This window comes from Opisthocomus hoazin, chromosome Z (genome assembly GCF_030867145.1).
Source record: "Opisthocomus hoazin isolate bOpiHoa1 chromosome Z, bOpiHoa1.hap1, whole genome shotgun sequence".
Classification (NCBI taxonomy): Eukaryota; Metazoa; Chordata; class Aves; order Opisthocomiformes; family Opisthocomidae; genus Opisthocomus; species Opisthocomus hoazin.
In genome coordinates, this window is record NC_134454.1 from 9,672,938 (window position 1) to 9,694,310 (window position 21,373).

A 21,373-nucleotide genomic window follows, 5' to 3' on the forward strand; every position below is an offset into this window, starting at 1 on the left:
GCAGGTGTATGGTTGCTATTTCTAAACTCTCTTCTGTTGTTGCCACGTGTATACTCTGAAAATACTGTTCCCATAGATGTGGGCTAAATAGTAGATACTGTAGTATAATTTACAGTGCAATTACTTTTTTTTATTCATCTTTGAATAAGGTAAATATCACCTTATTGCTAGCCATCCACTTTGCCTCTTAGCGTCATGAGACGTACTCACACTCACTCCTGTAACAAGGAAAATGGCACAAGTGTTTTCTGAACAGTCTAGGCGATGCATCCTGAGCTGCAGACTCACTGGTGCTTAATTTATGCTAGTGTCACTTATTGTAAGTTGTTAGATTTATTAAAATTAAAATTTCCATTTATTTGAATTACCTTTTACCTTTTCTGTTCTAGTAAACCAAAGCTTCCTCATTTTCAAAAGCCAAAGAACTGACCCACTCCTGATTTATTTGCTTCAGTCTCTTGTCAAATAGCAGCTGTCTGCTTCCATGTGTCTGTAAAACCATCATCCATTTGCTTTTTCTTCGTGTCCACATCTGTCTCAGCTGGTAGAATGCTGTGAGCTGTAGCAGCTTGCCTTGAAAAATGCTTTAGGATGATGCTTGGTGGGAATGTTTACATACAGTTAGAGCAGCTTACTGATTTTTGACACCTGCTCCCTTTGTAGAATACTAAATTCTCATTAGTGTCATGATAGCTAGGTATATATCCTTAAGTGACTGAAAGCCCACTAGATACTCATATTTCTTTCTGTTATAAAGGCTAGCCATCATTTATGCACTGTATTGTTTTTTTCTGTTCTGTGTGTGTACAGTAACAAATACTTTCAAGTCTATGCACAGGTATTTGAGATGCTTAAGCCATAGTTACCATTCTATGAATCAATGTAACAACAGGCAGACCAGACTGTGAAAAAGTTATCTTGAGCCCAAAACTATTTGTGCTTTACCCAAAGGAACATTAATTCAGAGGCTTTTTCAAGGGTTGGACTAGATCTCAGCTATAACTTTTTACTTACTCCAACAAGTGTCTTAGAATGTATTTTTGATATTTACAGTGCTGCTTAATTTCTAGTATTTGCTTTTATTTTATGTTGGTATGAATGCTTGAGAATAGGCTTCCTTCTCAGTTCACGTTGTTGTCTCGTCTTGTTACAAGAAAAAGGACAAAGGAGATCTCAGTGCTTTCTGTAGTACTGCAGAATATCATTACTGTCATTATTGCAGTATTGCAGCATCTAGATGGTTCATTTTGGTGCTTTGGGCAGGGACTCTAGAGACTGCGTCAGGGAATAACTTCAGTCCCCAACATCAGCAATACTTCTTAAACATGAAGCAACGGCTTTTCTTCCTTTGACAACAGACAGTGAATCTGCATACTTGCTTCAGAAGTTTTTGCCATTATAATCTTCCAAATTTTGAGCTGAAATCCTTGTTGGTGTTATGCCTTTGTCTGGACTTCCATCACTGGGCACAAGTCTGTTAAGAAAACTCTTCTGCCTCATAGAGAAGAGGTAGTACCTCCACCTTAAAATCTTTGTGTAGCTGTTACGAAAGTTATTGTGATACCAGCACATGAGTTTGCATGCTTTGGCTTGCATCTATATGTTACACCTGTCTGGCAATCTCCATTAACACCAACCCAATGGGAGTTTTAGACTATACCAGCTAATGATGAAGGAATCGGAAAGATAGGTGTTGTGGTGGTTCAGAGAAGAAAACTTTCTGAGCTTTTTTGCAATAGTAGTGCAGATGCTTTTGTTTCCATATACACAAGTACAGCAGACAATGCAGGGGAGCTTTTCAAGAAAGTATCCGAATGCCTTGTTGGTGCTGTGTTCCCATAGCAATATGTGTGCCTAAGGCCTTTTGGCTAGCTAGGAGGCTGCAGCTGGTCTTAGCAGGAGATGTTGCGGTCACAGTACACACTTCTGGTAGGGCTACAGTATTATTACCTCTTTGGGCACAAAGACATCTGCCCACAGGGACTCCAGCTGTCATGTGGGCTACCAAAAGGTCATCACAGCTATCTGTTTTCTAAACTGGCTTACCATAGAGCACCACAGAAGATGTCTATTTCTGTATTTTGGTGTAAAAATACTGCTCCCCAGGCAAAACATAATACTTTTTACAGCAGGCATATAGGAAGCAGAACTGTTGGGAGGTCTGAAGTTACAGAACAAAACTCTAAGACAATTTAAAACTGCTACAGATTTCACTCTGCTTAAAAGGACGAAATGTATACAAACTTTACAAAACCAGCAAACATCTTTGGGCATTGGAGGAAAATGCTGAACTTAATTTTTTTTAATCTTTGTAAATTCATTAGGGACAGCCACTGGCATCTGGAACTGGATGAAGGGCCCTACAAAAATTTTGAGTTAAGTAGGGAAAGTAAGTTAGGATCAAAGGATGCTTTCAAATTCTAACCGATTCACACAATTTGTTGTAAGAAAATGCTGTTTTCATGATTGTTATTTATCTTTCCTGCAGTAAAGCAGATGGTAGATGCAGGGGAAGGAAAGAGAGCACGTATGGGGAGAAGGGACTCCTGCGATTAATCATGCCCATTTTAGTGAAGTATTAAATAAACTAATAGCTATCATTAAGAAGACTGTGTTTAAAATTTCCAAGTTAGCTTCATAGACGTTAGTGAAAAATGGGATCGGCTTACTGAAATTTTTTGCACAGCTTCCATCTCATTACTATCTCAGGCAATTTTTCAGTAACTGAGATTTTCTCAGATTGCAACTTATAGTCTTCCCTATGAGAAAAGAATGCATTGTTGTAAGAATGAAGTGAATTTGGGGGGGGGGGAGTAAAGCAGCTTTTGTTATTTTGAATTGAAAGTACCAATTTAATCTTCATGTCTGTGCATTTCTGTACTAATTGTGAATGTTTGCCTTTTCAATAAAAAGTTTGTCAAGCTGTAAAAAAAAGCCACCTTCAAAGACCAGTGTTAGGCAAGTGTAACAATCAAAATAGAGGAACTTGGATGTGTTGTTAAAGAAAGTATTTGCTTTCTGCTTGTGTTAGAAGTGAAAGTTACAGATACTGATCTGAAATAAGGATGAATTTTACTTGAGCCTTAAATGTTAATTTTAATCATTAGGGTAAAAGTCTTAAAAGTCTGGGTATCAGTCTTTGTAGCTGGAAAGAGTAAAGAAAAAATGGTGTTCTGAAAAAGCTTGACTATTGTTTTTCTCTAAAAATAAGTTTAAGTCTCTGTTGTTTACAATTTTTTTCTTCTGTTTTTGTTTTGGGGAGGAGTGTTTGTGGTTGGTTTGGCTTTTGGGCTTTTTTTCCTGGCCAAATGGGAATATGTGTAGAAGCAAGAAAAAAGTAGTTGAACCCTTAGGAAAGTGATGAAAAATGTATTGTCTGAAGTGTAGTGCTGAAGATGTAATGGATTTGTTCTTCAGCTTCTATGTTTTATGGTATTTTTTTTGAAATTTTTGATCAATATGTTTTGGACAACAGAGTTTTCATTCCAAAAATAAAATTTTGATTAAATCAGTGTGGGGATGTAGACATCTACAGTTCTCTAAATCTGTTTTTCTGCATTTTTTTTGTGGGTTTTTGTTTTGTGAGATACCCAGATTTGCTGATTTGTGGAGCATGCTGACCTTGGCTTCTGTGAATTTAGTGGAGAGTGAAGGAGAAGGGATTGGAAGACCAGCTTAAAATGCCCATGTATTTACAATGTTTCGTAGAATGAGAGAATGTTAAGAATTTGTATTTTGTCTTGTTATATTAAATAAGTAGACTTACATTTGAAATTATTTAATAATTGAAATTTAAAGTGCGGTTAAGACTGCCGTTTGAGACTGATCTTTTGATATTCTGCTCTCAAGAGCTTCATTTGGAGGCCAAACAATTACATTATGATAGATCGGATACTGATGGGTTCTAGTCCCAGATTCTCATCCTGCTGCTAGTTTTACAAGCACTCAGGTCTTTTTTTTACTGGCAGGGAAAATTTTGTAGACTCAGTCTTCATTACAATAAATATAAGTCATTACTTTGAGCATACCTGTGTTTTTTTAATGAAAAAACCACATTAGAAGTTTGAAAAATTTCAAAGAAAACATCTGGTAGATTTTATCTAATATGTTTAAAATAATTTGATTTGCTTAACATTAGTGAGTACTGAGTTAGATCTTCAGCTTCTCAATTGTCTTTCTATTTGTTTGACATAAGCATAAATATTTTCTTTTGCAGTTTTGAGACATACTGTCAAAATGTAGCCTTTATACTGAGTTGAACACAGTTTTGCACTGCAAGAGTTAAATATACATACTGGGGTTACATTACAAATAGAACCATTTGAGGTACTTATGCATGAACCAAATACAAATTAATCCCAGTTGTGTAATTTACAATGCTAATTCACAGCTGAATTATTTTTTACTTTCATTGTGGCATCTCTATTTGCAGCACAATAATTTGCTATGGTGTACTATTTAACATCAAACCGAAGCTTGTAGTCTCCATGTTTCTTTTATTTGAGATCTGTTTATACAGCTATTTATTTTGAGACTAGTGACATACTCATTTTGAAAAGAGTACAAGTGAAAATCCTGGAAAATGGTTTCAAGTACACCTTTTATTTTATGTGAAAACACCCTGAAAATTGCACAGCTCTTGGTTTTACAGTGGATGCTCATGAATAATCATAACTTAATAAAAAACATAAATACCTCTATTTATTAGAGCACTTACTAGCACTTACTAGTAGGTGTGTTTTGGGGCGGGAATGAAAGTAGTGTCTGTGTTTATTTCTGCTTTACTTCCAGTTACTTTTAAGTCAAATTTTCAAGATTTTAAAGTCTCACTTGGAAGTAGTTGGCTATGGAGAGGTAACAGAAAAACTAACACCACAGAGTTTTCAAAAATGTGAATCTCAAAATTAAGGCAATAGCTGTGCTTTTTTCTTTTTTGATTTTTCCCTTATATACCTCTTGTTCATTAAAAGAAGATAAAGTGAAAATTTTACACCGATACTATATTATAGATGCAATTTTGAATGAGGACACAAATTAGAGGTTTCATGTGGTTGTAATGACACAGGCAGTTGAATTGTATTTAGACAGTGTGCACTACTATTTTAATTCTTCAGTATGGAAGAGTGAAAATAATGATTTGCTGTACGTGTATGATTTTGCATTCTTTTGGACCATTGGCAGGGTAATTGTGCTTTTCAGTTACCACCTAAATTTATAGTTAGATTATCTAGTATTTTGGGGAAATATTACTAGTTGTATTAAATTTGACCTTATCTTAAATGATCTTTGTTGTCGTTTCTTTAAGGCCCTATTGAATTTGAAGAATGCAACACATCCAGTGCAGTTGAAGGTGAGTTGTTGTCACTTAGTTATTTATGTAAGAATGCTGTGTGTAAGAACCTGAAACTTCGGAGTGAAGAGTATTCGATGTGTGAATCTGTATAACTTTAAAGTAGTCCGGTAAACTAAAAAGCCATTTTCCTTTTGAGAAACAAACTTCAACAAAAATAAGAGCTATGATACTTTCGAAGTCTAATGCATAAAGATCAGAGTATTTTAATGTTTCTTATAAATATACTTTGGCAAAGACCCTGTGTTTGCAGAGGTTTGGATTTGATTCACTTATGACTGTGTTGTAACTTAATTTACAAGTGTCAAAACATGGCCCAGGCTCTTTCCATTGTTACCATGTTCCTCATACCAAGTCTAATGCAGTGTTATGGTCATAAAGCCTTTCTTTGCTGGCATAGTCTATTTTGCTTAGGGAATTGTTTTAAGTGGTTAAGAACTGCTTTATTTGCATAAGCTATGTATTTACTTCTGGGACAGAGGAGTTGAGAGCATAGCTATAGCAGCCGACAACTTTTAAGTTGCCAAGATTGCAGCTGAGACTTAAAATCTTCTTTGACTGAAGCAAAGAGGATCCATGTTCAGAAACTACTCTCATACTCCATTTGTCGTTGTTTTGGGCTGCATAAGGCACAGAAAGAAAATCAAGCCCAGACTAGCATTTAAAAACAATTTTGGAGCAAATTCTGTCTCTATTAAGATATAAAATATGGTTGAGTTTACAGCTACCTGATTTGAGAAGTTTTGAGTTATCTAGCCCTAAATTTTCTAAGAGCGGAGAGATTTCCTGTCTGCTGTGTAATGTATTTCTGCAAAGGGGATTATAATTCAAGAACATCATTTAAAAAAAATCATTATTAGGTTTTAAATTTTGGAAACCAAATTATTTCCACCAATGTATTGGCATTAGTATGCACCCATTTGACGTTGCTAAATAAATACTTATCTCCTTGATCTCTGATCATTAAATGAAAAGTGTTTGTTCCATAGGGGTAAAACCACGGAAGAGGAAGCCTTTTGGTTTATCAGGAATAATGAAAAAAGAAAAAGACACTGAATCTGTGTAAGTATATTTCCATCTTGAAGCCTTGTCTTGTATGAAAAATAGTATAAGTGTGAGGATAAACATTAGCTGATGTTTAACAAAAAAAATGGTTTATGACACAAGTTTAGATGAATGCTATGAATATGAAAACATCACAGCTATTTAATATTTTTGTAACTAAGGATTTTAAGGAAATAATGTAAATGTATTTGTAGTACTCTACTCATGTTTCATTCTTTCCTGTGCATAGGTAAGTAGTTCTCCCTTGTTCTACATTTGAACATAGTAGACAAAGTGACTCTCACATGTACTTCTAAAGAAATGATAGCTGTATACATGGAAAAAGTGCCAGATGCCTATGCTTGCAGAGCTGAAACTTGAATTATTCCACTTTTTATTAGAAAATTTTTTGTGTACAGTATCAAAAGACAGAAAATCTTTGAATGCTTTTTCAGTACATCACATGCACACTCATTTCTGAAAGACCATCGTTCTAACTCATGACTGATGTCCCAGCTGTACCCTTTGCCATGATAATTGCATGTGCTCTGTCTCCCAGGAGTTAAAACTCTCCAGAAAGTCAGTTTGAAGAAAAGTTCTTAGATGGGTTGGTTGCAGTCTACATATTAGTAGCTATAGACATTATATTCCAATGTATTTTTTTCATAATTTCTAGATGTGTTTTCTCAATAGAAGTATTTAATTTAACAGAGAAAAGCTTACAATAGAAGCAATATAAAAATATTCTCAGAGGCAACAACTGCATAGATACTTTCTAAAATTACTTCTAAAAAATACTTTACCAGCCTTAGTTTATAATATAATGCTGAAAAATTAATGACCTAAGAACTGCAGGTGCTAATTATTTGCACATACAAACTGCCTTATAGCTGCTTTTCTTTTGGTGTTTAATTATAATAATGATGTACTTCTAAACCGTGCTTTTTCATGATGCCTTTAGAGCTCCAAAGTGTTGTTTTTTTAAGTCATTTCTATATTTCTGTTCTGTCTGTGGCTTAGTCTTTCCCCCACCCTCTCTTCTGTACTTTATTAAGCTGGAGTAAATGAGAGAAGTGTTACATGTAGTGTGATTTTGATCAGCAGTAACCCCAGAATACTGTTTTGTTACAAAGAATTATTTTTTCTGATGGTTTGGTTTAAAGTAATTAAATTTAAATGCTTATAAATATTTGATAATACTCATGTTTTAAACAGATTTAGTGTCCTTTTTAAAAAATAATCCATTCTCTCTGGAAAGTTATTTGCTACTTTTTTTTTCCTGTCATGCAAAACTGTTGCAGTATCAAATAGCAGCGAAAAACTATGTTCCATCATTTGCCTTTTGTGTCTTGCATTTACTTAATTGCAAAATAGTGATTGTGATAATATTGAGTAGTGTTGTACAATTGAATTATGTAGCTATCAGCTTTTCTTGTACAACAAAATAATTTTTTTGCCACCATGTGGGTTATTACTCAGGCTAATCTCATGTCATATATGTTATAAGACTCCTTGCAAACCAGGAATCTCCTTCCATCTGTTCTTTGGCAGATGATGAAATGTAATCTGGCCCCAGCAAAGATTTAGGGCTCTTAATTGTAGTTTTCTGGAGCCAGCAAAAGTCTGGAAGTTCCAGATCAACTCTTCCCACGTGTATGACTCAATGTATCTTTAGTCAGAGGTCATGTTTTTCTTTGACCTGTAACAGCAAGAAAATTTTCTTAGGCATTGAAGGCTGAAAACTGGCTTCTACGCTATGTGAAACATGTTCTACTTTTGTATGCTTATCCATTGTAGTATCTGAATACTTTTCTGAAAGCTGCTTTTTTCCTGAAGACATTTTGTTTAATGCTGAAAGATAATAGCAGCTGATCTTTCTAGAAAAAAATGTTGGTTTTGGCACAATGATGTCATCAGAAAACATAAATCATCTTATCTGCTCTGAAATTGGAAAAGAATTTGCCTTGTTTTCAACAAGTTGGACTGACATTTGATTTGTATTATTTTATTTGTTTCTGTATTTACACACAATACAAAAATGAATATATTCTGAGGTCAGAAAGGAAGAAGTATGACGGCATGATATTGACCTCCTATTAACACATTGTAGGCTTTTGCAGAGATTCTTGCATTAATCCATAACTTCTATATCAACTAGAACATAGCAAATAAATAACAGAGGATTCATTATGTGCTTAAGTAAAATATTCTAATAGTTATTTATCATCTCTTTAAAAAAATTTAATTGCTAGTCTAAATTTTGTCCAATTTCATCTTCAGCTGATGATCCTGCTATAGGCTGTACAGGATAAAACTCTATCATCGGAAACTTCTCTGCACATAGAGTTCAAGTCCTTTCTTAATCTCATGTTGAATTAGGCTGTAGGCTTGTTCGGTTTCTGTCAGGCAGGCTTTCCACATCTAGAAAAACCCCTGGTTTGTAGGCTTTTCAGTTTCTCAATACAGTTTTTAAAGCGTTGATGCCTAAACTGGATGTTGTGCCTGGTAATGGTTTTACACACTTAAATACCATACACAGTGTGTTCTGTTACATGTTTCTATACAGGTTAGTCAGGGATTTCACTGTTTTTTTTAACCACTGCTTTGCATGGTTTGGTTGTTTTAGTTTTTATCTATAATCCTTAAATTCCCTTACAGAATCCCTGTTTGCTGAAATGTTACCTTATACTAGAAGTATGACGTAGTTCTTTAATCTTAAAAGAAAGATCATGCATCTAGTGATGCGAAAGCACATCTGTCTAAAACCTGATGTCCTCATTTTCAACTTTGCCATCATTTGCAAACGATTGGATTTTCCTCTGTATCTTGACAACAGATCCTGGGAGCTGCTGTTGGTGCTCCTCAGAATGATGCTAGATCTGCTGTTAACTTTTTGAGATCTATTAGCATGCTAATTTTGAAAATCTTAATCATGTGCTGAATTACTTTCATTGTCATTTGCCTCACATCTTTCTTATTTCTTAATTTTTATGGACTTTAGGCTGTCTTGTTTGAGTACAGACACTTTTTAAACCCATGTGTCAGAAAACCTGTTTATTATATGTTTTCACAGAAGTCTCTCTGAGCTGTAAAAGAGCTTTTAAAATAGCTCTTCCTATTGCTATGAATTCAGTTTAGCCAGCAGAGGGAGATAAGATGCAAGTCGATTAGAAGCTTGGTCACATCTGTTTTCTTTTGTGTGAGGCTCTTCAGAGGAGACAAGATCCTTCATCTCACTGTCAATTCCTTAACGGGCTGTACTGAATTTCATATTAATGCTTCCATGTTAGCAAGTTTTCACACCTGTTTTTAAAGCCACTGTAGTTTTTACATTTAACCGTTTAGCCTTTCAGAGAAGATGTAGATTGCAATAAATATTTTTTCCTCTTTTTTTTAGAAGTACGTGTCTAGGATGTTCAGTTTGATATGAAAACAGTGTTGTTCAGTTACACTGGCAATTACGGCTTTATTTGTCAGGATGCAAATCAGAGAGGACTTATATGCTGCTGAGGTTTCCCACATTCTATAAATGTAATTGCTTCTGCTTTTTGCAGACATCAGAGAGAATCAGTGTCATTCATTTTTTTAAATACTACTCCTTAAATAGAAGTTGTAGTAGAAGAATATAACACTTGTGAATAATGCACCTAAAATCACTGCCTTTCTGCTGATGACTTTTTTTTTTAAGCGCTTGTTAGGAGGATCCTCAATATTTTTTTTTTTTAAAGCAACTTCTAGTGCTTGACTGCAACTAGGCTTGACAAAGACGAACTAAAAATGAAATTGCAAAAGAGGGAAGCTCTGAATTCCTCTAAGAATAGCCTTAATTTCTTTGGGAACTGGTCCAAAATGTTTTGAAATTTGGTGACTTCTACTTACTGTGTACATCAACTACAGAGACCTGACTCTTGAAGTATATTCATCTAGAAGACAGCATGGTACTCCTGGCTTCTCTTGATTTTTTTATTTTATTTTATTTTATTTTATTTTTATTATTATTAGGTGAGTTTGCTTTTTCAGCATTTCCTTTGAATTTTTCTTCTGCGGTGTTTTGAGCATAAACTTTCATCTTTTATTTAAATCTCATTCAGTTGAATATGGAATATTTATAGTGAAAATTGTAAGAGAGTTTGCGAGGCAAAAGGGTCAAATGTGATGTTTCAAATTAATTGAAAATATTAAAGGATGTACCAGAACTTTATGAATAAAATAATTTGTGCATTTTCTAATTGTATATTTTCTTTTTTTTTTTTAACAGGGAGTGTCCAGATGCAGACTCAGTTGTAAGTAGGCTTATTTCCAAAACAAATGTGTATGTTAAGATTGTCAAGCACTACAATCTGATGAAACTTAACTTATATACAGTCCCTGCAATGCATTTAATACAGGATTTAGTATTTTGATAACATAGCTGAAGAGTTAATTTTGCTTGGTATATGATCTTTCGCAGTATATACAAATATGTGTCAGTAGTACATTTATATTTCTGAACAATTTTAGGTTTTAAACAAGATGGTTGTACTACAAGTATTTGCTACTTTATTTTTCAAATTATTAGCTTAAATTGCTTGGATAATAGGTTGTAAGTAAGAAAAAGATTCCGTTTATTGTGGACCAAACTTTGCATCATCATATTCCTCTGCTTACTACTGTTTCCTTTCAGAAACCCTTCTAATAGCAATGGAATTCTGCTTTACATTGGCAATAGAGTGTAGGAATAAATGTTTTAAAATATGGCTTTAAATGCAGTATCTCTAGATGCGCTTTATTAATGGCCTTTTTCTTCACTGCTGTCAGTTTCATCTGTGATACATCTTACAATTTTAGGTATTAAATTCAAATAAGTGATATTGCAAATTAAATCGGTATGTTAATGCTTTTTTATTTCCTTAACTGAGCCTTTTCATTTAAACATGTATGTTGTCTTGAATTACACGTAATAGGGGTTGCAGCTCCCTATAGCTATAGTAGGGAATAATTTATGGAATAATTTACAGAATATTTTAAGCAATTTTCTGTACAATTATTTGTTTTTCAGTTAATTTATTTAGATGCCAGTTACATTAAACAATTTAAGTTTCCAAGTTCACTTATTTTGTGGATTTTCTTCTTTGCATTTAATAACAGGGAGTTTTAGTACCTAATATTAAATTTTCTTTTGAGAAGCTTAGTTTAAAAAATCTGGTGGAACCATCCTTCTAAATAAGGAAGAGTAAGTTTTGTCTCATAATAGAACTAGATGTGTAAGAAAAGCCTTGTAAGCATCATCGAGACAGATATCCTGTGCATCTTGATTTAGAGCAAAGTTATTTTCTTGGGTACATTTAAAGTAAAGCAACTTCAGAATTATCCCTATAATTATCAGGCTTTTAATGGAAATAATATCTTTTGACAGTTCAGATTGAGTCACTGGAGTGAACCACAACTAGGTTTGACTTGCAATGTTTATTTTTTTCTTTGCTTATTTTGGTCTCTACATTTTTAAAAAATAATTAGTTCAAAAAATTCAACTGTAAATAGGTCTGATGTTCTTTCTGCCTGCACGAGGCACACCATAGGATCATCTAAGTTAATTGTTCTGTATAGATGTAATTTATATTTGGTTTAAAAAAACCCTAACTTTCACAGAGTCTGACAACAAACTGATACTTTCATTGCATTCTGGTTTTTTTTTCCGTGCCCAACATTTTATGACTGCATTTGGAATTTAAAATTTGCTTTTTTACAAGGAACAGTATTATTCTGAATGGCAGAATGCTTTAATAGCAGAAATCATTATTGTCATTCTTGTGAAAAATAATGCAGCATACCATAGATTAGATTCATTTCACCCCTTACAAACAACCAGCCCATAGTGCTTTTACATTTTAAGGTTTGTGTCCGCTTCTGGAACATCCCATTTCACATGTGTTTAATTTTTCTTGTCTTTTACTTTAAGATTTCCTTTCTGTTTAATTTTTCAAACTTGATCTAAATAGTTATAGCCGTCTATGAGAATTTGTTTTGTGTGGATCTTTGCAATAAATTACACGTTTGAAGAAATTGAACTTAGATAAGTATTATTGAAAAAAAATTGCAAGCAACTATCAGTTGTGTTTGCTAGAAAATACTGAGGACCAGCCCTCAGAAAATTCAACTTATATAATGTATCCCAGTTATGATTTTGGTCAGCTTTGGTCACTCACAGAAAATCTCTGTCGGGTTTTTATGTTATTAACATGATCTTTTTTAAAAGGTGGCTTTTTTTTTTGTCAAGAATTCTAATTGTGTGAGAGGAATGTAAGAGATAACCACTCTATTATTATTTATAACTAGAGGCACTGAGGTAAATATATTGAAATTTTAGAAGCGAAGGATCCCGTAAGAACTGACTTCAATACTCGATCTACTGGTTCTATGTGATATTGTGGATCTTTCAACATACAGTGTGTAGTGAATACCATTAGGGCCTTGTCACTAGTCCAAAACATATAATGCAGTGTGTTTGAGCTTGTATTCTCTGTTTCCAGAAAACAAAATAGTGAGATGGTCCTAAAAAATGTATTTTTTACCAAAATGGGAGTTCTCAAATTTATCTGTGGCAAGGTCTCCACTTATGCTCATCCTTTGTGTAGCTGCCAGATTTATATACATTGGAAAATGTGATGCATTTGAATAAGTTGTTAATTCCTACCAATATTTTTTTTGTAACTGCTATAAGAGGTTTTTATGTGCTCATGAATAGGAGGGCAGCTGTGAACTGAGAACTGGTATTTGCTAAAAAGGTTGACCACTTCAATAAGCAGTCTCTGCTTAAATATAGATCACAGTATATAATGAGATATAAAATTCCTATGTTATTATATATCAATCTACACATGTAATTTCCATTAAGCTAAGCCTTGATAATTAAGAAAAGTAGAAAGTTAAGTGTGTGTACAATAGAAAGAGATAGCAACTGAAGTCTGGCTCTGCATGTGCAGTGTTACCTAGTTTTTCTAAAGGCAGAACTGTCTTGTTTCCCATGGGTTTGCCATGTCTCTAGGGACAGTCTATAGGAAGATATGATCTCTGGTAGAAACTTTTCTTTTGGGGAAGCATTTACAAGGTTCCACTTGTGTCCAGTAAAGTCTGGATTTGGGTTGCAGCCCTTCCCTTGGCTGGGATACTTGCAGATCTCCTTCTTCTACTTGACTGCCTATTTTCATGAAGACTGTAGTAACATAATTATCTTTGAGTCCTCTGTTCTGTCTGTCAAATCCATTTGAAATTGTCCAGTAAGTTCAAAAAGTAATTAAGAAGGGAGCCATGGATGCACAGAACATAATGCTGAAACTTTTTTTCATGGGAAACAGGAATGCAACCAAATATACAGAGGCATCCAAAACTTTTCATTACCCTCTTCACATAAGACTGTACCATAATTACGGTTGTATAGAATTATGCACCATTTTTATTGCTGGGGACTGATTGAATTTGGAACCATCAAACTCTAATTAATGGAACACAAGTATAACCTTATATTTAGTGAAATTCAAATGTTTTTCTTTATTTGCATTTTGTAATGTTTAGTTCTAGCATATTTTGAATAGCTGCCATTGATACATGGTACGAGGCTTTGTAGTCACAGTGCAAGTCAGTGGCACTTTGAATACCTGTTTTTCTTTCTTTCTGCTTCTCTGGCAATGGAAGAAACTGACTGACTACTCTCTTCTTCCATGTCTTTTGGGTTAATAGGCACCTTAAGAAGAGCAGGCTGATAATATGCAGTACCTCTGTCTTAACCTAAGGATATATCTGAGTCATATTTACATCTCAAATATGTCAAAAGTGGAGCACTTTTTTTCTCTTGTTCCAGGCTATGAGCTCCAACTGCTTACTTTAAGTTCGCTTCAGTCCGCATCTGGATTACAGGAAGTCAGTCCAGTTCAGTAAAATGGTAGAAAATTGATCTGGCAGGAAAAAAAAACAGTGAGCTGTTCAGCTGTGCTGTATCTTGAAGCATACCCTGAGGAAAACTTGATGAGAAGCTCTCATAACCACTGTAGATATCCCAGGAGAAGAGAAAACAGACAGAAATCAAGCTGAAGCATAGTGATGGTTCTTTGCTTCTTGACCGATGACCAACCTTTAAGCAGTGCTAACGTTGCTGAGGAAGGGCCAAATGAAGTAACTAGACTTCAGTAGGCTCCACGTGTTCCTCCCTTGCCCTTTGTTAGGTAACCCAGTGGAACTAATGACATGGTCATGGTGCGGCTTCTTCCGTTGCATTTGGATGACAGATGGGACAGAGCAAGGAAACTGAGACAAAGTGTTCACCAAAACTCAGAAAATAAGTTTTGGCAATGGAATGCGTAGTCCTTATGGTTTTTGTAGAGCCAGTTTTACTTTTCTATTTATTTGTTATGTCCTTATGTTTTATTTCTTGAAAAAATTATTCACCCCAGAAAGTTCGTAAAACATACTAATGCAAAGACACAAGTTATAAGCCCTGAATTTCTCACGTATTTTTAAAACTGTAGAAGACCTTAATTAGTAATGTGCTGTATTACATCTGCAAACACAGGGAAGACTCTGTAGCTTTTATAGCTACATGTATAATTGCTTAATGGAACCTCTGAGAATGTGAAACCTTCTTCCAAGGAAGTCCACCTTTCCAGTTACTTCCACAGAGCTCAGTTCACATCCCCATATTGAGCTGCTTTTTCACTGCAGAGACAACAAATAACATGTTTGGGTAGGGGTCTAGACCAGACCTTCGTATCAATAACTATATGTTGATAACTATTGTATTAATAACTCCTTCTTACAGAAACCCAAAGTTTGCAAAGATCTTCTTCCTCTGTGTTGAAGTTCAAAAATTACAGATATATGCACGATGGTTATGGGTTTTCATCTCTGATCAGCATGGTAGGCAGATCAGGTCTTGTCTGTTGTGCGCCTGTACTTAAAAGACACATTGTTATCCACAACATTACATATAGTTCTGTAACGGTAGGAGTGTGGAGAAGGGAGTAAGAATTAGTCAAGTAAATGTAAATGCCTTCATTACCATCAGACTCATGAATATATATCTGTCTCAAAATGCTGTGTCCTCCACTGCTGTTACAAAATGTGGATTAGTAAATAAAAACCTGCTGTTTCAGAAAACAGAACCATTCACCTGTTCAACTATTCAAAATATTTGAAACAGTATTTTGAAATTACTACTTAACTTGTAAGTAAGATTATGAGGTGTCCTTTTTTTGTATGTGACACAATTTGTCTTTGTCGATACAAAGGTACACTAAGTATCACTTCCACCGTTTTCTTGTATTGGTTTACACACAAATATAAATTCAGTATCTCATTTATGAAAGCAGAAGGGGTTTTAAAAATGATCATAAATTGGTACAAGATCTGAATCATTGACAAAGCTGGAGGTACAAAACAGATGATTTCTGAGTCTGTATATGCTGTGTGGAGTCAGGAGTTTTATATTACATATATTGAAGTTTTAGAAACAGGAAAAAAAGACTGCAAATTAAGCTTTCTGCACAGTGTTAGAAAAAAGTGGTAATGTAGGTCTGCTGGAAAAAAAAAAGAATTTTTCAGTTCCTGTGTTCAGAACTTAAGTTGGAATGTGTCCAACTCTGTTACGTAAGTGTTGACTTAGTCAAAACTTTTTGTCTGAAGTTGCAAATACAGGCTACATGGTAAAGTACCGTTGCGGAGGAATAGATGATTCAAGCATCTTTGCAAGAACAGAAATAATTAACATTAAAATATTAAGAAAGAGGTTTAATACTTTTAAGAACTTTAGGATTTTAGTGCTTTCTAAGGATTTTATTTATCCTAGAGATTATTCTGTAAATTAAAAATTACACTATGAAAATAACTTCTGCAAACTAAGTTCTTTTACAATTTTATATCAAAACACTCAGATTTGCTGGCTATATTGTGTATGCTGTGTGTGCCCAGTAATAATATCCTTTACATACGTGGCCCAGCTGGAAGAAAAACTAAATGTTGTATATTTAAAGATTTTTGTTGGTTTTCAGTTCATCTTAACCATGAGTTATCCTGATCTATTGAAAATTGCCTAGTATGACAACTAAATTAATTTCAGAATTCAGAAGTTGTAGTATTGTAGGAAAATGTACCTACCCTCTAGCTACATGTTTTTGTTCTGTTTACGTTGATGTCAAGTTTCATTAGTGTTTTTTGGTATATAAACAAGGTCGGCCTGAGGTCAAGCGTAGCTAAGAACCCTGATTTGAGCAAGTAGAGCTAAGGTACTGGACCGTGTGATCCTACTCTTATTACTTTTTTTTTTGTTCCATTCTTTTTCTTCTATTTTTTTTTAAACAAATAGCAGTGAAGTCCAGATCTTACAAGTATTTCAAGAAATTGCATCTATATGTTCCATATTTTAAAGTTTGAGCTTAAAGAGTATTTTTTGGCTTTAGTTTAATGCACTATTTAATTGGGTACAGTATTACATCTCCTGTACAGGATTGTATTTCTTACTCTTTTTAGCGGAAAGTTTGAGCTTTGCTTAAATTTGTTCCATTTAATTTAGAAGTGCTGGATTTAGAGAGCTGTACAGAGGAGAATCTCTTAGTAAAATATCAGACATCCAATTTGTGATGTCTGTAATAGAAATAGAGGGAGAACTACATTTTTGTTTATCTTCCTCTGTAACTGAAAAGCTATTCAAAGTGAATATCTCTTTAAATTTGGCTTCAAATTTTAGGTGAAGTCGAGTGGTTCCTTGCTAGTCCGCTTGAAGTCTCCAGTGTAAGTCATTTTGATATATCTCATGACTTACAACAGCAAGGTATATTTTGGCCATGCTGTATGTATCTCTGTTAGTCAAACTGCCTTCCAGTACCAACTTTCTGGTAAAAATAAACTGATTGCTACACTAGAATAAATCACTTTTTATATCAATCTTGTTGTTTTTGTAAGAAATTTATAACTGGTGGTGTAATTACTACATTTTGGAGGTACTTGAGTTGTGGTTTTTTGTAATAGATTTACTGAGGCATCTGAGCAGTTCGCATAGACTAAACATACAAAATCATGAGTGGGCTTTTCTGTTGTGAATGGGGAATTACCTGTGTATCAAAGTTTATCCCTTTATATCTAATATACGTGAGTGTGGGGTTTTGCACATTTTAAAAACATAGTTTATTATATTAGAGACTTGTTTCTCTCTGCCCCAAAACTTTTTTGTGAAACTGAGAACTTAGCTAAGTGTTCTAAATGATTTTAACATATTTCTCGTCAATTTATATACAATTACCTGCAAGAACTGAAAAACAGAACTAATCTGAAGTTCCTAGATCTTTATCAGCTTTGAAAATCCACAGTGATGCTGGAGTTGTGTAAAGGAAAACTTCGGAAGCCGATTTTCAGCACTTAAATACGTATTTAAGTTTCATCCATGCCTTGTAATTAATGTGGATATTGTTTGCTAAAGCAACAGTACAGGCTTGCTGCCTTTTCAAGAGGGGAGAGGAAGCTGCAACCTGTGTAACCTGGAATGCTGTTACTCACACATTAAGCTGTTGGCTAGTACTTAGGAAAGGTTTTGCTCCTGCACCATCAGAGCCTTCAGTGACTTAGCTGAGAGAACTAGAAGTAGAAATTGGGAAAATGTTTGGGGCCGAGAACTGTGGACTTATTTAACACTGAATAGTAAAGCTAAAATGCTTCTGTTGCTTTCTGACATTTTTGATACAGTGCCAGTAAAAGCAGATGCATTCGAACTTCCCAGTTTTCATAAGAAACTTGGAGGTTGTTTTGTTGTATTCTGTTCCTGAGGTATCTTGTCACGCTGCTTCTGAACTGAAGATTGTAAGTTGAGAGAACTATATTAATTAATGATGAACAACAGTTACTTTCATGAGCTGTCATAATCAAATTTTAATTTGACAATGATATAAAATTCAGTCTGATCTAAGAACAACATGGTTTTTTAGTTGTCAATATCATAATTTTTGTTGTTTTTAGAACATTCCTGATGTAGATGATGAAGGATACAGCATTAAACCAGAAGCAACACACGATATCCTTTTTACTACTATTGTGCCAAGTTAGTTGTTGTTATTACAATTCTTTAGAGAGATGAAGTACTGATTAAAGTGTTAAGGAAGATGAATGACATTCATGCTTATGTTGCAACCTTGTATTCTTATGTTCATAGCTTTTGCAAAATGTGCAAAATTTTGTCTATTAGATTTTGTGTATGTGCAAATGGTAAAGATTAGATCAGATGTCCTGGGAACTTTAAGAAGAAAAGAATTAAAAAAAAAAAAAAAAAAGCCAAACAAAAGCTTTAAGGTGACCATGGAGATCTTTCTCCTTGAAAAGCTCTCAGAGAGCTTGTAAAGTAAATTTTGTAAACTTTTTAAGCATACAGAGTTGTTATTTGTTCTATATCTGCACCCTCCTGCTTTTTTATAACACTGTTAAAAAGATTGGGAGCTCCAGCAGTCTAGAAATAGAATTTCTGTTACTTAATGAAGTCATTACACCACATGCTGTTTCTAATTGGTGCTACTAGCTTTTATTGTCTTTTTAATATTAGCTTTGATATGCATAATAGATTTGTAAGATGTATTTTATGGAGGCTTGTGATCTTTCTCTGTTCTTCCTTTCAAGGAAAACACTCATGTCCTCTTTTTTCCTCCCATCAGAAAGAGAGGGAAGCTCTGCTTAAGAGCTGGAACTAATTGCAGTAGATCTAAGCAAGCCTAATATGTTAGCAAGATAGCTCATATTTGGAAGTGTATTCACTGAATTCTCTGCGTACTGCAAGTAAAAGGTGAACTTCCACTTTGCAATTACCTTAATTTGTGAAAACTTTTAAGCAGTTAACAGCACATTAATGTGGGCCAGTCCATCATCATAGCTGCTCTGTTTTCACCAGCTTTGCAGAATATACCTCGGTTGCCCCCAGTGAAGATTTCTGTACCAATAAAAGCAGTTTGTGTTATCCCCTATTTACAAGTGAAAGACTTTTATCCAGTTCTGAGAGGGGCATTATTTCATGCTTTGCATATATTTATGGAAGGGAGAGAGGAGTGAGCAACATTCATGCGTTGTAAATTACTCATCTGGGCATTCTTTCTACGTTATCCTTTTTGTTGTGAAACAACAGAAAAGGTGATACGTTCAGTGAAAAAGCTCAAGGATTTGCAGTCCCAGTCAGCCAGGTAGCACTTCAGCTTCTGAAAATCTTGAGAAAGTTCAGGAAGACATTGGTTCCCTTCCTCTTTTCCTCACTTAGCCTACAAAATTGGATACCTACTCTGTTGATGGGAACTCTTGAGATGATTTGTAGGAGGACATTATTTACCATAACGGCAGTCAGTAAGTCCAGCCGCAAGTGTTGGAAAAGCACTTTACAAGAGCTGCCTGATTTGTAGGAAATCAAGCTTGAAGCTCACTGATAACTTTCAAGATGAGATCTTCTGATGAAATGAAAAATGGCTTGTCTTGGAAACTTTCTTTTCTAGATATGATCCATTTTAAGGGACAGATAGACTGTAAGATGAAGATGTTTGACTTTTTCCTCACCATGGCTCAGGGATTCTTTTAGTTGAAAAGGATTTGGAATGTCGTTAGGGTTCAGGTTTTAATCTTTGTCAGGGAATAGTTTGAAGAGATTTAATTCAAATGGCTGGCATATTTCCAGAGATTTAATTCAAATGGCTGGCATATTTCCAAGTGACAATAACAGAAGTGAGGTATAGAATACATGTGCTCATCATAGGTGGTATGAAACTCTTATGTTCAAATAGAGAAAAATCTTCAAATACTTTCTTGTCAAAACAAATGTGTATTTGAAGACTTAGCATAGGCCTTTCGGAGTTTTTGTCCAGTGTGGCTCCTGTGCGTGTAAAGAACCAAGGCTAAATTCATCTGTATATTTTGCTAATTTTGAGGGCTGAGTTGTCATTGTGATTCCTTTTTTGCCAAGGATGACGGTGCTTTAAGCAGCTGACGTTGTTTACTGTGCAGCCTTCTGTGTAACTGCTGTCATTTCTTGCAAAATTTTCAGTGCCACTCTGCGAAAGGGGCAAGTAATGGTGGCTGCTACTGCTGTTGCTTTCTCTGCTGTTAATGCTTGATACAGGTACCATGGCCATTTCACTGCGAATTAGAAAGTCTGGGACTTTCCTTCATTTGGTTTAAAAGCATTTCTTCATTTTTCATACATTTGTGGAGTGCCTGCTTTGGTCTTACAAATCATAAATTTAACATGTGGAAGTGTTGCTACTGTAGAATCTTTAATTTACCCTGATATCTTCAAATAAGCAGTTGTTCAGTTATATGACATAGTGCCTTTCAGGACAGAATACCATTATGAAGACAAATGGAATACAAAAACTAATTTTAACTCTGAGTTGTGAATTTTGGACAGTGGATAAATTAGAAGTGTCTATAAGCACGCAAAAAGGTTAGGCAGCATTGTTTATCTGTGGTGTTCACTTAATATGAGCATTTTGTAAAACAGAATTGTGAAATGGATCAAGCTGATGGATTTGAAGTATTTCCACCTTAACTGAGAAAAACATACCAAAGAGAATGATTTCTATTCAACCAGTGATTCTGACTCTGAAGATGATGAACCCAGGAGGTTCCATGTAGAAATAAAACCTGTCCAGCCAAATAATAGCTCTCAATATACCATGCCTTCCTTGGATGAATTAAAAGTATCTATAGGGAACATCACTCTTTCTCCAGCAATATCTGTAAGTTGGTTTTTTCTTTGTATTTTTAACGCATAGATGAGAAAAGTGGTAAAAAATCTGTGGTGCAAACGTACATTTTACTGTTTAGAATTTATTCTAGGTTGAAGTTCTATGATTCTTTTTTTCTTGTGCACTAGGTCATCTTTGGTACACTTCATTACAGTGTAACATTAAGTACTTCTCCCTTTTCATATTTTACTTTTTCTTAGAGTCTTGTGAGTGCTTAGTCCTTATCTTTCTGCTGTTGCCAACATAA

General features: G+C 34.6%; 1 protein-coding gene across 1 annotated transcript in view; it reads left to right on the forward strand.

Moving 5' to 3' along the window:
* FCHO2 (FCH and mu domain containing endocytic adaptor 2) overlaps window positions 1-21,373 on the forward strand; it is a 95,869-nt gene that overhangs the window by 46,911 nt on the left and 27,585 nt on the right. The window contains exons 9-13 of the mRNA XM_075447040.1: window positions 5,306-5,350; window positions 6,340-6,412; window positions 10,653-10,677; window positions 18,371-18,425; window positions 20,939-21,117. Of these exons, the coding sequence (XP_075303155.1) occupies window positions 5,306-5,350; window positions 6,340-6,412; window positions 10,653-10,677; window positions 18,371-18,425; window positions 20,939-21,117 (377 nt within the window). The remainder of the gene's footprint in view (window positions 1-5,305; window positions 5,351-6,339; window positions 6,413-10,652; window positions 10,678-18,370; window positions 18,426-20,938; window positions 21,118-21,373) is intronic.